The following is a 17785-nucleotide window of genomic DNA, read 5'->3' as shown; positions in this document are numbered from 1 at the left end:
GTCACACAGGGAGCTAAGGTTTCAACACATGGATCTTAAGGGGAATACAATTTAGTCCACAGCTCTACCAGATGCTGAAAACGAGATTCCTGAAGGGTTGTAATCAGAACAGTGATTGTTAAGAACCATGTGACAATGCTTAATTGAATTAAATAATATACATTCTGTGGCATGGCAAGTCCTCTCCTTTCCAGGACGAGGTGGTATATACCACAGAGAAACTCTCACAGTCACTCATAATGGAGATATATATGAGGATGTTCGGGGCTTCCCCAGTGGCTCAGGGGTAAAGAATCTACCTGTAATGCAGGACACACAGGTTTCAATCCCTGGGTTGGGAAGATTCCCCTGGAGGAGGGCATGGCAACCCCCTCCAGTATCCTTGCCAGGAAAATCCCAAGGACAGAGGAGCCTAGCAGGCCATGGTCCATGGGGTCACAAAGAGTCAGACATGACAAGCACACACACTTCAGTTCAGTTCAGTCGCTCCGTTGTGTCTGACTCTTTGCGACCCTATGGACTGCAGATGCCAGCCCTCCCTGCTGCTGCTGCTAAGTTGCTTCAGTCGTGTCCGGCTCTGTGCGACCCCATAGATGGCAGCCCACCAGGCTCCCCCATCCCTGGGATTCTCCAGGCAAGAACGCTGGAGTGGGTTGCCATTTCCTTCTCCAATGCATGAAAGTAAAAAGTGAAAGTGAAGTCGCTCAGTCGTGTCTGACTCTTCGCGACCTCATGGACTGCAGCCTACCAGGCTCCTCCGTCCATGGAATTTTCCAGGCAAGAGTGCTGGAGTGGGGTGCCATTGCCTTCTCCGAGTATGTTATCTAGGTTGGTCATAACTTTTCTTCTAAGGAGCAAGCATCTTTCAATTTCATGGCTGCAATCACCATATGCAGTGATTTTGGAGCCCCCAAAAATAAAGTCTGCCACTGTTTCCACTGTTTCCCCATGTATTTGCCATGAAGTGATGGGACCAGATGCCATGATCTTAGTTTTCTGAATGTTGAGTTTTAAGCCAGCATTTTCACTCTCCTCTTTCACTTTCATCAAGAGGCTCTTTAGTTCTTCTTCACTTTCTGCCATAAGGGTGTTATCATCTTCATATCTGAGGTTACTGAAGTAGCAGGGACTTACAGGGGGATTAGGTTCTATGGTGCCTTACACTAGTACAATAAAGAAATAAAATGATATAATGAATAAAATTGGAATACTATCCAGTAGATGAACTGATAAACCTGATAGACATACATTAATATGGATAAACAGGATAGAATTAAAAGGCAAGAAATTGAATGAAATTTGTGACAAAATATAGTTTTTAAAGAAAATTAGATGCATTCATGTATAAAATAACTATATTCTTCAAAGATACTTGCAAATCTAAGGAAATATATCAAGGATATTTAAAGACTTCCATACAGGGTGGAAGGGAATGAGAGTAGGGATGGAACATACAAATAGAAAAGTAATAAAATCTACAAATAATTGTCTGTTACATATTGAGAATTATGGTTAACTCAGCTCTTTGTATTTGAGGAAGAATAAGAGAAAGAAGGGAGAAAGAAGCTGGATGAACAGAAGGGACATAAGGAGGAAAGGGGAGGAGGAAAGAAGTAGAAGAAGGAGAAAGAGAAGCTAAAGCAGAAGCAACAGATAACATTTATTGTTACGACTAAATTTTTATAAGGATAAATGGTTCCTAGTGCTGCATAGAAAAAGGAAGATATCAAACATTATGAAAGACATAGTGAAAGGATAACAGAAGAGCAAAACTTCAAAGTAAACTGAGTTCATGAGAAGAGAAATGGTAATGTCATTTACATTACAGAAGTGCCCGTCTTTTTTCTCCAGCTCCATAAACAGCTACAGTACCCTTTACAAAACACACTCTGATGGCACCTACAGCATATTATATGTGGGGCAGTTTAACTTAGAGGTTTCAACACTCCCAGTTTATGATTTGCACATTCATGACTATTGTTTCAATTTACTTTGTAAATAGAATCTTACCTGTCTATTCATAGTTAAATCCTAGAATTTAGAATAGTACCTGGCAGATAACAGGCTTACGCTATTTGTCAACTGAATGAATATAATTTCTACTTTTAGACAAACAAAAATACAGGAGAGAAAATAATAAAATTCTTGGCTAGAAGGCATGACTGAAATGCACATATATATTATGCCAAATGCATATTCATTATTCCACTTATCAAACTCACTATTTCAAAACATTTACAAAGTACTGATTTTCATAATATCAATAATATACTGTTATATTCCTTTTTCAATTTTTCTTTCTTTTTGTTGTAGACTGCATAGTAGGGGATGCTGCATGAATATGATTTTAAATAATTTTTGATATTCACTCCAGTTATAGTATAAGTAAGATATTCTGAGATCAACCAGATTTGAGAAAATCATATGTGAATATTGTTTGAAATTCAATTTTAGATAAATATAACTTAGTGTTATCATATGTGCCATCGGGGCCAGCTCCCTCTCTAGGAGAGCATGCAATTTGCTCTGGATTGATTTGCACTTCTGTTGAACTGCAACTTCTCTTAAAGGATTATCCTATTAAGAAGTATCAGCTTGGCTGATTAAAGATAATTATCTATTCAGTTCTGTATACATAATCTACTAAAAAGAAGACAGATTCTTGTGCTACTTGACTTTGGGCTATGAAGTATGTGTAGACTACAGATTTCAACTGTTATTATTTTTAAATTTAGTACACCATCATATGCTACTACATTAAAATAGTACATTCCTCTTAATTACATAACTGTGTACCCCTAGGAAAAATTCAAAGGTAAAACTGTACTTTAATTCTTTATATAAATGCATTTTTCTTGATTAATATATGTGTAAAAATAGTAATATTTCATAATAACCTATGCAAACATGCATTTGTTCTTTTTATAGTATTTGTAATCACACGGTCATAGTTAATTATATGGAATATTTTATTGCCTGGGTGATGTTAAGATATAGCCAATCATGAAATTAATTCCTCATACTTGTTCATTTCAGTTCAGTTCAGTTGTTCAGTCGTGTCTGACTCTTTGCGACCCCATGAACTGCAGCACGCCAGGCCTCCCTGTCCATCAGCAACTCCCGGAATTCACTCAGACTCATGTCCATCGAGTCAGTGATGCCATCCAGCCATCTCATCCTCTGTCGTCCCCTTCTCCTCCTGACCCCAATCCCTCCCAGCATCAGAGTCTTTTCCAATGAGTCAACTCTTCGCATGAGGTGGCCAAAGTACTGGAGTTTCAGCATCATTCCCTCCAAAGAAATCCCAGGGCTGATCTCCTGAATTTCTTAAACGTGGTGGCAATAACTTGGCATTAGCACAGTAATTGTTACACGAAAATAACTGCTATAAATGTATTTGAAAACTATTTCTTATATGACTACTGCAAAATTAATCCTCATTAAATATGATGACAGTAATTTAGAATTTGTCATTTTTTGGATATGAGCTGTATTTAAAATGTTTGTATATAATTAGGCACATAAGCTCTGTAATGAACTTCCAAGGAGAAAGTTTATGTACATAGGAAAACATTTCCAAGAATCTTGATCATCTAGGCCTAATATTTCTATGCAATTCAACTACAACAGAGAATTAAGCAAGGAGAAAATACTATATAAAACTGAGGACCTAACAACATAAGTGTGACTTTCTTGTATCATCCAGGCAATTAAAGCTATAATAGCTGACTGTATCTGAATAATGCTCTAATTTGTAAGATTAATAAGTTATTTTCTGCTCTGATTAAACCAGAATAGGTCAGATTTTTACTATCTCATAAAGCCCTATAAGAAGAATTTGTTTGAGTTATTGAGTTATTAAAATGTTGAAACTTATGCATGTTGTTTGATAAAATTCCATTCCTATAGAGAATGAACATGTTGTTAGGTTTGTAAGAATAAAAGTTTTATATTGCTGAGCAACACAGCTGTCTTTTCAATTTGAGGCTCAGTTTCTAAATAATCTTGATTTTTATATCAAATTGTATTTCCATTTTGGAAATAGGAAAAGTGGAGTGTTTTACTTACAGTTTCGTATTTTATTTGTAAATGTTAAATAGTATAAAAGAGTATTAAGTTTTTATTTTAAAATATTATTTTTATCCCAGAATACCATGCTCCAATGAAGAGTGGACAAGGCACTACTCAGCTGTACAAAACTTAGGTTGGAAACATAACTGATGAAGTCACTTAATCCAAATCTCATGTTTTTAAGATCAAGTTGAAGTCAACAGAGACTAAGTGTCCTGCTCAATTTCATATTACAATTTCATATTCAACCACAGATGGACAACAATATTCTTTAGAGCCTTGCCTTGTGCTTAACTTCTGATGTATGGTATGTAAATTATTTCTATATGTTTCTTTCTACAAATTCAATCCAGACTCAGATAAGACATTAGATAGTATTGGAGATATGAAATAATCATTTCTAAAACTATGAAGACAGTTGCAAAAGTGAGGCCTTATAGTTTGTACAATGATGTTGTCATTAGATTAAGTACACACCCTTTCAAACATAGTATCGGAAAGGAACAAGAGTTACGTTCATTGATTCTGTATTTTGAAAAAGTCAGTAATTTCATTTATATTAAGCCTTCACAATTGGTGTAATTCAAATGCACTTCAGTTTTCAGAATGTATGATACATTATTAGGATGATAGTCTAAATACATAAAAATTAATATGGCGTCATCACCAACCAATTGGGCTTCCCTTGTGGCTCAGCTGGTACAGAACCCGCTTGCAATGTGGGGGACTTGAGTTCAATCCCTGGGTTAGGAAGATCCCCTGGAGAAGGGAAAGGCTACCCACTGGCTTGGAGAATTCCATGGACTCTATAGTCCATGGGGTTGCAAAGAGTTGGGCATGGCTGAGCGACTTTCACTTTCACCAACCAGTCAGAATGGACAACAGATCAAACAGAATAGGTTCACGGTCAATGGTCATAACATTTTTTACAATTGCAAATATTATTTCTGAATTAATATATCTTCAAACAATACACATTTAATTAAAGTTTTCATGGCATCCCCATTATTATTAGCATGTTATCTTCTATACTTGCTATCAGGTGAATAAAAATGCTTCTAAAACATAGAATAGCATGACAAAAAACAAAGAGAAAGGACACTTTTTTATTTTACAGGTAAAGTGTAAAGCCAGTTCCTATGAATCTCCAGAATTTTTTCTTTACAATTTCCTAGAGCTAAGGATGAAATAAAATGGAATTCAGGGTCTCATAGAAATGTACAAATACATATATTTGTTAATATACATACATAATTAAAGCTCTCAAACCTTCTTAAAATGGGAGAAATGGAACCAAACCCCTAATATTTGTTAATATACATACATAATTAAAGCTCTCAAACCTTCTTAAAATGGGAGAAATGGAACCAAACCCCTAGTTCTGTGCTAAGGAAAAAACAAACAAAAAAACACCTTGTCCAGTTCCTAGAGCATAGTATACTTCATTGCAGGTATTATTCACACATTTGACTCTGCAAGGGAGATACATAATCTTATTTCTTTCAGTTCCTCCAATTCCTTTATCCAGTAGCAGAGAAGCCCATATTTTACTCAAAAACAAAATGGGTTTGCATATAAACAGGGGACAAAATAGCTGGGTTATAAATAACTGAGCAGAGTCTTCTAGTCTCCTTTTCTCTCTTGTGTTTTATCCACTCTTCCTGTTACTCTTTCCCAGGAAATTGAAGTAGAATGATCTTGCTCTTAGGAGGAGCTATTTAGCTTGTCTCTGCCTTATGCCTTAGAGATAACAGAAGTTAGCTTGCTTTACTCCTTTCCTATTTCAGTTTCTAATCAGACCAGGACTTAAGTAAATAACAAAAAGTGCCTGTAAGCATTCACCTATTCCACCCAGATTAGTCTGATAAGAATTTACCATGAGGTGTGGAGCTGGAGTTTCAGCTCCCATTAGGAACATATTTAAGGTTCCCCATTGTTATAATCCACCTGTAATGTAGGAGAGATGGATTTGATCCCTGGGTCAGGAAGATCCCCTGGAGAAGGCAATGGCCACCCATTCCACGATCTTTGCTTGGAGAATTCCATGGACAGAAGAGCCTGGAGGACTATTGTCCATCAGGTCGCAAAGTCTATCAGGTCAATGACTGAGTGACTAACTCTTTCACTTTTCTTTTTCTCTTGTTATAAGACATCAAAAACTTGGCAGATAACACTAGGGAAATCATCTTCTCTTTTTTTCCCCCCTTTATCTTGTCTTCCTTTTCAGACACAACTAGTTGACAAATAGTGACAGGATGTTGTCTTAATCAGTTTTGAGTCAAACACTGTCAAGTGGTCATTACTTAGATTATTTCAATATCCAGGCCTTACAAAGAGCTGAGAAAAGAAGAGAAGTGAAAGGCAAAGGAGTAAAAGAAAGATATACCCATCTAAATTGGGTACCAAAGAATAGCAAGGAGAGATAAGAAAGTCTTCCTAAGTGGTCAGTGCAAAGAAATAGAGGAAAACAATAAAACAGGAAAGATTAGAGATCTCTTCATGAAAATTAAGAGATAACAAGGGAACATTTCATGCAAAGGTGGGTACAGAAATGATATGGACCTAATAGAAGTAGGAGATATTAAGAAGAGATGGCAAGAATACACAGAAAGACGATCCAATAAAGGTCTTTTTGACCTGGACAAGGACAATGGCATGGTTCACTCATGTAGAGCCAGACATCTTGGAGTGTGTAGTCAAGTGGGTTTTAAGAAGCATCACTATGAACAAAGCTAGTTGAGGTGATGGAATCTAGCTATTTCAAATCCTAAAAGATGATACTGTTAAAGTGCTGCACTCAGTACGCCAGCAAATTTGGAAAATGGAGCAGTGGCCACAGGACATGAAAAGGTCAGTTTTCATCCCGAAGAAGGTCAGTGCCAAAGACCGTTCAAACTACCACACAACCGCACTCATTTCACATGATAGCAAGGTAATGCTCAAAATTCTTCAAGCAAGGCTTTAACAGTACATGAACCGAGAACTTCCAGCTGCACCAGCTGGATTTAGAAAACGTAGGGGAACCAGAGATCAAATTGTCAACACCATTGAATCATAGAAAAAGCAACGCAAGTCCAGAAAAACATCTACTTCTGCTTCATTGACTACAATAAAGCATCTGTGTGAACACAAAAAACTGTGTTCTTAAAATTCTAAAAGAGATGGAAATACCAAACCACCTTACCTGCCTCCTGAGAAACCTGTATGCAGGTCAAGAAGCAACAGTTAGAGCCGGACATGGAACAAAAGACTAGTTTAAAATTGGGAAAGGAGGACACCACAGCTGTATATTGTCACCATGCTTATTTCACTTATATGTAGAGTGAAAGTGAAGTCACTCAGTCATGTCCGACTCTTTGCGACCCCATGGACTGTAGCCTACCAGGTTCCTCCCACCATGGGATTCTCCAGGCAAGAGTACTGGAGTGGGGTGCCAACATCCTGTGAAATGCCAGGTTGGATGATTCACAAGCTGGAATCAAGTTGCTGGGAGAAATAACAACAACCTCAGATATGCAGATGACACACCCTAATGGTATAGAGCGAAAAGGAACTAAAGAGCCTCTTGATGAAGGTGAAAGAGGAGAGTCAAAAAGCTTGTTTAAAACTCAGCATTCAAGAAACTAAGATAATGGTATCTGGTCCCATCACTTCATGGCAAATAGATGGGAAAACAATGGAAACAGTGACAGACTATTTTTTGGAGGGCTCCAAAATCACTGCAGATAGTGACTGCAGCCATGAAATTAAAAGATACTTGCTCCTAGGAAGAAAAATTATGATAAACCTAGACAGCATATTTAAAAGCAGAGACATCATTTTGCCAACAAAGTTCGACATAGTCAAAGCTATGGTTATTCCTGTCATCATGTATAGATGTGAGAGTTGGACCATAAAGAAGGCTAAGCAGCAAAGAACTGATGCTTTTGAACTGTTGGAAAAGACTCTTAAAGGAATTCAATCCTGAATATTCATTGGAAAGACTGATGCTGAAGCTCCAATACTTGGGCCACCTGATGCAAAGAGACAATTCATTGGGAAAGACTCTCATGCTGGGAAAGATTGAAGACAGGAGGAAGAGGAGGTTACAGAGGATGAGATGACTGGATGGCATCATTGACTCAATAGACATGAGTTTAAGCAAACTCGAGGAGTTAGTGATGGACAGGGATGCCTGGTGTGCTGCAGTCCATGGGGTCGCACAGAATTGGACATCACTGACAGACTGAACAACGCAACCTAGTCAAAGCTTGCTCTGCTTGCTGCAAGAGAAGTCAATGAATCTGAGACGAGGTACTTGGATTAGGAACAGACTTTATTTGTGAGCCTGCTGACAGAGAAGATGGCAGGCCTGACCCTCAAAATAACCATCTTGCTGGGGCCTGGATGTCAGATTCTTTTCTGGATCAGAGATGGGTGGGATACAAAGTAAACAGACCATTTAATTCTTGCAAATCTCCTAAAATGACAAGCCTCAGGTAGTGGGATGTGTTAATTTTATGTCTTCCTTACAGTCATTACATGGGCGGTGTGAAATGCAATATCTCCTGTCATATCAACAAACAAAGATGTCACATCTATCTGTGATCCCAGACTCCCCAAATGTGAATTTTTGGTCATGAAATGTGCTTGGTGCTATGCCATTTGCTACACAAAGAATCACAGGCATTCACAGGTGGATGGGTCTGGTTATCTCCTTGAGGCAGGCCATTATGTACGTTTATAGTAAAAAAAAAAAAAAAAAAAAAAGGGTTAAAGTCACAGAAGCAGATACAGTGTAAATTTAAAAGCAACTCTTCCAGGTTACAAATCCATTTCTTTCCTATCACTTTGTCTTTCACTGAATCTTTCTGCAACAAGAAATCAAGAATCTGAGCTTCATTAGGTCCTGAAACTATGTGTGGGATCTCAGCTGGAAAACCATGGGTTTGGGCTGAGTTCAAGCCCGAGCACATGGATTGAAGTCCCAATCTGAGGTGAATGATTTCAGTAGTAACAACCTCATTAAGTTGTGGTAAAGAATAAACAAGATTTTTATGAGAGCTGACTCAGATGGTTCCATTGGTAAAGGGACTAGACCCAGAAGTGTGGACTGATGTTGCCTCACTATTGAGGTAATAACATTCTGAGCCCTCTCCCTGCGTCAAGTTTTCTGCAAAGAGCCAGACAATAAATATCTGAGCCTTCACAAGCCATATAGTTTCCACTGCGAATATTCAACTCTGCTGTTGTAGTATAAAAGTAGCCTTAGATAATACATAAATTAATGGGTATGGTTGTATACCATTAAAATTACAGATAAATACAGGTCAAGCTGGACTGTAGGCAGTACTTTGCCAAGCCCTGTTCTATGTACTATCCTTTTGAATTGCAAAAGGATAGTTGCAATTGCAAAATTGCAGTTTTACCATCCTGGTTGATGGGAGCACAAACTATTCCTAGGCTATTGTGATCCTCAGGGATTTTTCTTGTTAACTCTTCAGACAGATTTTTCTAAGCCTTTAGGCTGTCATGTACTGATCCATACTCAGCTAAAGACTGGAAGGGATCTTTTGCAAATCTCTAGAGCTCCCTCTTTGTGTTGCTGTCTCCTGTCCTGTCTCTTGTCCTGTCCTGTCTTGTCCTCTGCCTTGGCCTCACTGGACTGCCCATTCTATCTCCCTAACTCTGGGAGTTTGCTGAGCTTCCTCAAGGTTTTTGTTCATTTCTGAGATGCAATCTAGAGATTTCCTCCAGACAGTATTCTGTGCAGCCATAGAGCTCATCTTATTTACCCACCTCTCAGTACTGTCTTCCACTGCCCAATATTCAATTTCTGAAAACCATTGTTGCATAAATTTTGTCTGTTTTTTCCTTCATTTTAGGTAGGAGGGTAAACCTGGTCCCTGTTTGGCTAGAAGTGGAAGTTGTGATAGGTTTTTAACATTCCACAGACAAGGAAATTAAGACTCAGAAATGTTCAGAAATTTCACCAAGATCATTCAGCTAGTTAGTAGTAGAGACAGAATTCAAAACCAGGGCTTCTAAATTCTGAGTTATACTAACTTCCAGATGCTCCATTATACTACACTGCTTCCAACAGAAGGGATTGACCACAACCTGTCTTTTAAATATGCTGCTCCTGCTGCTAAATTGCTGTAGTTGTGTCTGACTCTCTGTGACACTATGGACTGTAACCTGTCAGGCTTCTCTGTCCACGGGATTCTCCAGGCAAGAGTACTGGAGTGTGTTGCCATTTCCTCCACCAGGGGATCTTCCTGACCCAGGGATTGAACCTATGTCTCCGGCATTGCACACAGATTACCACTGAGCCACCAAGGAAGCGCATCTTTTAAATATAAAACAGAACAGGGAACTGAAGCCTTCACTAACAGAAACTAATAAACCAAAAATGAAGATTATCTTATTATTTTTTGAACAATTTTAGAAGGGCCTGATACTTGTCATATTTTATAATGGGGTCATTATTTTTTCTTATAGTTTAGTATCTCTATTGTCATTCTGCTTGTGGGAAATATCTAGGATTATCTCCAAATGGTGGGAAACCTTGCCCATTTTAATGGTCTAAGACTGATAAGCTTTCTGTTGGAAAGTTCCCATCTGGCTCAAGCTTCAGCTTCTGCATTTTTTAAGGATGTGACTTCTTTGCAAATGTATTGGAATTACTTTTTACAAAGGAGTGAAAAATAGTTCTAAACTACATAAACATGATGAAATGAGAGCTGTGGGAAAGTGTATGTATAAATTCTCACAGTTCATTTTGGTTATTTTCACTATAAAATTCCATTTAACATTTTTCTGAAATAGTAATAAATTTTTGAATGGTAAAACATATGGCATTTGCGTATGCCAAGTGCGAGATATTTAGATAATGAATATTTGTATGTGTAGCACTGTACTACCAGGAGGTTCTCTGTTTAATGAGAAAGAACACTTATCCTTTTACAAATACATGAATGATAAATATATACTGATACATGTATATATCTATGCTGCTGCTGCTGCTACTAAGTTGTTTCAGTCGTGTCTGACTCTGTGCTACCCCATAGACGGCAGCCCACCAGGCTCCCCCATCCTTGGGATTCTCCAGGCAAGAACACTGGAGTGGGTTGCCATTTCCTTCTCCAATGCATGAAAGTGAAAAGTGAAAGTGAAGTCTCTCAGTCATGTCCGATTCTTCGTGACCCCATGGACTGCAGCCTACCAGGCTTCTCTGTCCTTGGGATTTTCCAGGCAAGAGTACTGGAGTGGGTTGCCATTGCCTTCTCCGGTATATATCTATAAACATAGGTAATCTGTATTTGTTGTAAGCAGTGCATTTTCAAATAAAACATTATGCAAATAATACTATGCCACATGCAACTCCTCTTTTAAATGTGTAAGAAGCTGATTTCTTACAGCAACAGTAAAGCTAAGCCCTAGATGATGATTCACACTTCTCTAAGTCTTTTGATTTTAATTATATATGCATATATAATGTTAAATATAGTTTTACTTGCTAGTTAATCATTTAAATTTTTTTTAATATTAGAGGAAAACAAGACTATATTGGGATTTCCTCATTATAGAATGCAATTAACCCATGAAACAAATTAGAATATAGTAAGACAATTATCTCTTCTATTATTTACATGAAAAGCTTAATTCAGGAAGATCAAATAACTTGCTTAAAATCTAAAAGGTGAGGAAGAGCTAAGGGTCTAAATCTTAGTGTACGTTCTTTTTCCACACCATTGGTTTGAAATATTTTTATCAAATATAACATTTCAAAAATTGATACACCGTATTTTGTTGTTTAGTTTCTAAGTTGTGTCCGACTCTTTGAACCCCATGTACTGTAGCCTACTGGGCTCCTCTGATCATGGGTTTTTCCAGGTAAGAATATTGATGTGGATTGCCATTTCCTTCTCCAAGGGAGGAAGTCCCTGATACATCATGAGAAATACCAATTTTAAAACAGAATAAGTACTATTTCATTAGTATGTAATTTACTCTTATAAATTTAAAATAAAATTATAAAATAAAATAAAAATAGTTATGAGATAAATAATTAATGAATACATTTTAATAAATATTTGAAATCAAATGTTATGAACCACAGTTTCAGTCTTTAATGATCTCTACTCAAATATCCTGTGTATCCTGTGTTGGATTTGCAGTGAAGAAATCCCTTATTTATAAAGACAAGCCATTGTGTATAGAGACAGCTCTGTTTAAGCAGCACACCTCAAAATTTCAAGATGCCCTTCAATTAAACTGATTTAGAGACATGAAATATGAGGAGAAAATTTTTGTTTCTGTGTTTATTATTTAGGATATCTGAAAACTACTTGCACATTCCTTATATTAAATTTCTCAAACAGAATACTATCAGTACTTCCACATATGTTATATGATATTATGATGATACTGCATGTGTATTATCAATGACCTTTCCTCAGGTCCAAGGAGGTAAGCTTGCATTGGCTTCCCACTGGGAATAAATAAAGTATGTCAAATGAATGTGTATTCTGAGCTTATTATGTTATATTTGATATTATTTTCATAGTCCAAATATCCTCATGACATCTTTTTATACTTTTAAAATGATCTTTTCCTGAATAAATGCAGATGAGAAGAGATCTACATGTTCCTGTCCTTATTTCAATTTTGTTTTGCTCTTGACTTCACTTTTCTTTACTCTCTTGAAATGAACATAATTTCTGGTATTTAACTTTGTGATTTTCATCTCTCTGTTCAGATCCTCATTAGACCTTGTCTTTGCTCTTCCCAAATTCCTTCAACTCTTAATGTATTTCATACTTTTAAAATGATGAGTGACTTAAGACTTCTTCTCCACCAAAGCACACATTTCTCATTATTCAATGAGAAAAAGACATTAATTTCTCAAACACTAGAATTAAAATTAATTATATCATGTTCCTTGAAGAAATGGTCAAAGGAATGGAAAGGTCAAGTTGAAATTATATTTCTTCAAACTGATGAAGTGTTTTCATTAATAGGGTCCCTGGTTTACACTCTTTATGTTTCTCATTGTTCCATCCTTGATTTTGACAGTTTTCTTAATATTAGTGTACTATCGAATATATAGCAGTAATGAAGAGAAAAAATAGATTTGTTGTACCAGGGGCTTCAAGACTTGCATGACAGTAAGATAGAACTGACATTTATTTAAAATAAGGTTTGCCTGACAATATACGGAAAAGAAATTTGAGGATGGATGATAAGGACAGTAAAAGGCAGTGAAAACATATTTAATATTATGACAGTAAAATATATATCTAGTGTTAGTTGTACAGCTTTCCAAAACATCTGTTTTTCTATTATTAGAAAGTACAGACAAAAGCTTTGAAATTTCAGAATTCAAAACTCAAGGACCTGAATACTTGGATGCTATTTCAAGATAATAAAGGAGATTTATTGATTTGAAAATGTTTATAAAAAACAAGTTGAAACTCCTTTAGATTTATGATGTCAATGTATATTCTATATATTGTAAAGTATAAATTATTATAATACTAATGAGCCTTCACATTAAAAAATTAAATTCTCATAGTTAGGATATTTTATCCTGTACAGTGTTTTCTGTTTCAATTCTAGCAAAGCATAAAAGTCTTAATGTCAAGAACATTACTAAAATATTTTTAAGGAAGTCATTGTTATTAGTGTGGCTCATATACCAGTCTGCAATGGGAACACAACTTAAGATTTGTTAAGAAGACAAACTTACTGAATTCTGAATTTCAGATATGTGATGGCAATATCATGAAACCAGTTCCATGGAACACACAATTATCTTATGGCTCTAGAACTGCTGAGTATATTCATACTTTCTGGACTATATTTAAATAGAATATTATTTCCATTATATATATTCAATCTCTATTTCTTCATCTAAAATCACTATCTCTACCACTTTGAGTGACTGCCAATAAATAACAAAAGTTTTAACATCTCAAAACTTAAAAAAGTTTATAACATGTATTATAATAGCAAAGGTAAGCTATATCAATCAATAACAGATATACATTATTTAGCATAGGATATTATTAAAGATAGAGTTGTAATTGTAATTTTAACATTTTAAATGTACAAGTGGAATCATTGTGTGACTGTTAATATCAGTTGCTACACTATTGATCATCAGCAAGGATAAAATATTTTCTTATTGATAACATTCATCTTATTGCAGAAAAACGCTAAACACGATAATATACTATAATTATTACCAGTTAAAACAATTATTTTTGGACATAATTGCAGCAAAATGAATACATATTTAAATTTAATTGTAAAATCTAGAGACTATGAGATATTACGCATTTATTATAGACTAAAATAATTTTACTCTTGTCAAAGGTTTGTTCTTCCCTACTTTTAGCCATTTGCCTTCAAAAAACTTGATTTTCTTGCGTTGGATGGTGATTCCAAGGCATGCAGACTCCAAATTTTGCATGATGCTACTAGGAACTTGAGTGATTTAAATGAGCACACACTTACCTTCTCTATTATCCTTTTTTTCATGCATGTAATAAATGCAATGCTTTCATTATATATATGTGATATGATATATAATATGATGATTATAACAGTGTAATATATTTTAGTATAATATTAAGGACAGAAATTTACATAGAAGGAAATGCAAAAAATTAAAATGGCAATAGAAAATACTTTCAGGACAAATATTAAAGTTGTCAACTTGGTCAAAATGTTAAACAAAAAAGATCCTACCTGATGAATCAAAGGTCACCTCATTGCCCGGGCTTGGACCTACATCAATGGACACCATGGGTAGGAGCTTCCGAAAATCCCACAGCTTTGTAACTCCACAGGCATCACAGGATGCTATCATGTGACCCTTTAAAGTATTGAAAAAGAAGTTTTATATATATACACACACACATGATACTTCTCTCAAAATATATATAAAAACTCAGACCAAAAGAAAAGATTTTCTATTACCATTTTATTAAATCCACAAGACTACATTCCTCTAAACTAAAAAGTATTCATTATACCTTTGTCTTCAACATAAAAGCATTATAAAGTGAAAATCTATATATGTAAAATCCTATATCACATTTTGGAAGATGATTCTCAGGAAATCATTTTGATGATTTTAATTATATTAGAAGATGTAATAAAACAGAACTACACACATGCACGTGCATGCAGTTTGTCTATATATACACATATCTCATGTATGACATGTGATTTACATATAAAAGCTACCTATACATGTAAAAAAATTGCACTAAATGCACACTCCCTTCACATGCTTGTAACTAGTTAGTACTGACAATTTATATCTCAGAATAAAAATAAAAACAGAGGTAGGAAAACAACTGGACAGGAAAGAATAATTTTTATCATAGTGGGTAGATCACTGGAACCATGTAAAATTGATGGCAAGGAAGCTGTGCCTATTGTGGTCTGTTAGACAAAATTATTAGAAATAATTTTTTAATGCCTAGTCAAAAATCATTCCTTCATTATTTTCTTTCTAGATATTCTAAAATGTCAAATAACTTGATCAATATATAATTTCTCTCATTATTTTGAACTAGCTCACATACTTATTCCTCATTTACTCCTTGATTTCTACCCTTTCTGTAAAAAATGTGCATACTGTATTAGAATCCAAGTCAAATGTTCCCTAAACATTCCAGCAATGTAGCAAATGCAATTAGTTTTAAAATTCTGTAACTGTTATCACTCACAATGCGGTATAACAATCTTTTACCCTCAATCTAATAAATGGAATACTTAATCCTTTTTGTGACTTAAAAAGAACACAAGGAACTTGGAATGTTTTCAAATATGTAAACATGTAAGAACTGTGAAGAATCAATGAATTTAATTTTTAGAAAAGAATAGTTATCAGGATTACATGGAATATTAAATGTTAAAAATTATAAAGAACTCTTTCCAGATATAAGGGCTTTCAAACACCTTTTACAAGTCACAGAATGAAATTTTTTTTCAACTTTGAGTACAGAATAAATTTTAATCAGAATTTAATTTGGAGAAACTTCTTCTCAAAGTCAGGTTATAGACTTCATGACCTTTTCTTCTCTAGATTTTATGACACAAAGAAAATCATAAAATGTGCCTTATACCATTGAATATTAAAATTTTAGAAACTATACTAAATATAAAAATAAATTATTTAAATGCTTTTAGTATTTTCATATTTCATTTTTACTGCTGTCAACACATTTAGAACATTTTGATAAAATTAAAATAATAGTCAATACTTATTAAGGGTTTTTAATGAACTAAATGCTGTGCTAAATAATTTATTGATAAAAATAGATTCATTATTTTAAACAATTTTGAATAACATCATTTAGCCAAACTTTTCCATTTACCAAGGAACTTAAAATTCATGACAAAATTTGCATTATGAAAAAACAGAATAACTTGTAAAGTGGTACAAGTTTGCATTCAGATTTGATAACCAGGAGACACTTGGTAACTACACTTTCAGTTAGAAGAGAGGTAATGTAGTGCCTCTCGGAGTGCCTGGGGCATAGGGAAATTAAAAAAAAAAAAAATTAACCCAATAGATGACAAATGCCTCATGGGTGTTTACCCAGAAGTTTTAAATTACTTTCACACTGTTGATGAGGTTCTGGAGGCCAAGAATCCTGGAGTGGTTTGCCCTTCTCTTCTCCAGTGGGTCATGTTTTGTCAGAGGATTGCAGGCCGGAGGAGAAGTGGGCGACAGAACATGAGATGGTTGGATGGCATCACTGACTCAATGGACATGAGTTTAAGCAAATTCCAGGAGATAGTGAAGGACAGGGAAGGCTGGTGTGCTATAGTCCATGGGATCGCGGACAGTCAGACTCGACTTTTTTACTGAACTTTCACACCAGCCTTAAGGTAATATTGCTTCTAACCGTAATAGTTCTGAATCAGCTAGACAAAAGGAAGAGATAAAAGATGCAGAGAATCCAGAACAAAAAAGTTGGAATATCAAGATTCTGTATTCCTTCTCACGCAATCTCAGGTGAACTGGAATCATCTGCCTTTCTCCTTCTATAGGTCAAAAGAAGACACTAAATTATTACTAATCCAAACCACACACTGTGAGTTTTGAGGTAAATGAAGACAGGGAGTGTGGAAAAGGGTTTAGTTGACAACCTAGTGTAAAAACAAATATTTTATCTATAATTTATGTCAGGTAATAAAACAAAGACTAGCTACAGTTAGGCAATTAACCTAACTAAGAAACAAAGATTTCAAAGAAAATGTTTTTTGTTCAGGGAGGTAGGAATTGTGACCATCCTAAAGAAAGTATGAACTCAAAGAATTTTGGAAAATTCTTTAAAATGTAATTCTGGTTATGTCACTGGTACCAGTGCTGATACTGAGAAGGAAAGGTAATAAAGATGGCTGCATTGAAAGCTCTCAAAGAAGATCAGATTCAGGCAGATGGTTATTTATACGACACTGAATCTCCAGCACCTGGTTTAGTTCCTGTGACATTTGGGATTTGATTTTGATTTATAGAATAAATGAATATAAGAGGAGTAGAGTAATCAGTGTTGACCATGTGAAACTTTAACGGACTTTTGTTTCTCAAAATATGGTAATGAGCAGAAGCTCAGAAAAATACAATAGTGTTTTATTTTGTGTGTGTGTATGTGTGTATTTATTAGTTTTGGGATTATAGACTCAAATAGTAAAATGAAGCAAGTAAAAT

General features: G+C 35.3%; 1 protein-coding gene across 1 annotated transcript in view; it reads right to left on the bottom strand.

The window, feature by feature from the left end:
- Positions 1 to 17785, bottom strand: part of SPAG16 (sperm associated antigen 16) — a 1086909-nt gene that overhangs the window by 260998 nt on the left and 808126 nt on the right. The window contains exon 14 of the mRNA XM_045162106.1: positions 14806 to 14932. Within this exon, the coding sequence (XP_045018041.1) occupies positions 14806 to 14932 (127 nt within the window). The remainder of the gene's footprint in view (positions 1 to 14805; positions 14933 to 17785) is intronic.

Source organism: Bubalus bubalis, chromosome 2, assembly GCF_019923935.1.
Source record: "Bubalus bubalis isolate 160015118507 breed Murrah chromosome 2, NDDB_SH_1, whole genome shotgun sequence".
In the NCBI taxonomy this organism is placed as follows: Eukaryota; Metazoa; Chordata; class Mammalia; order Artiodactyla; family Bovidae; genus Bubalus; species Bubalus bubalis.
This window is presented reverse-complemented; position numbering and strand designations above follow the sequence as displayed.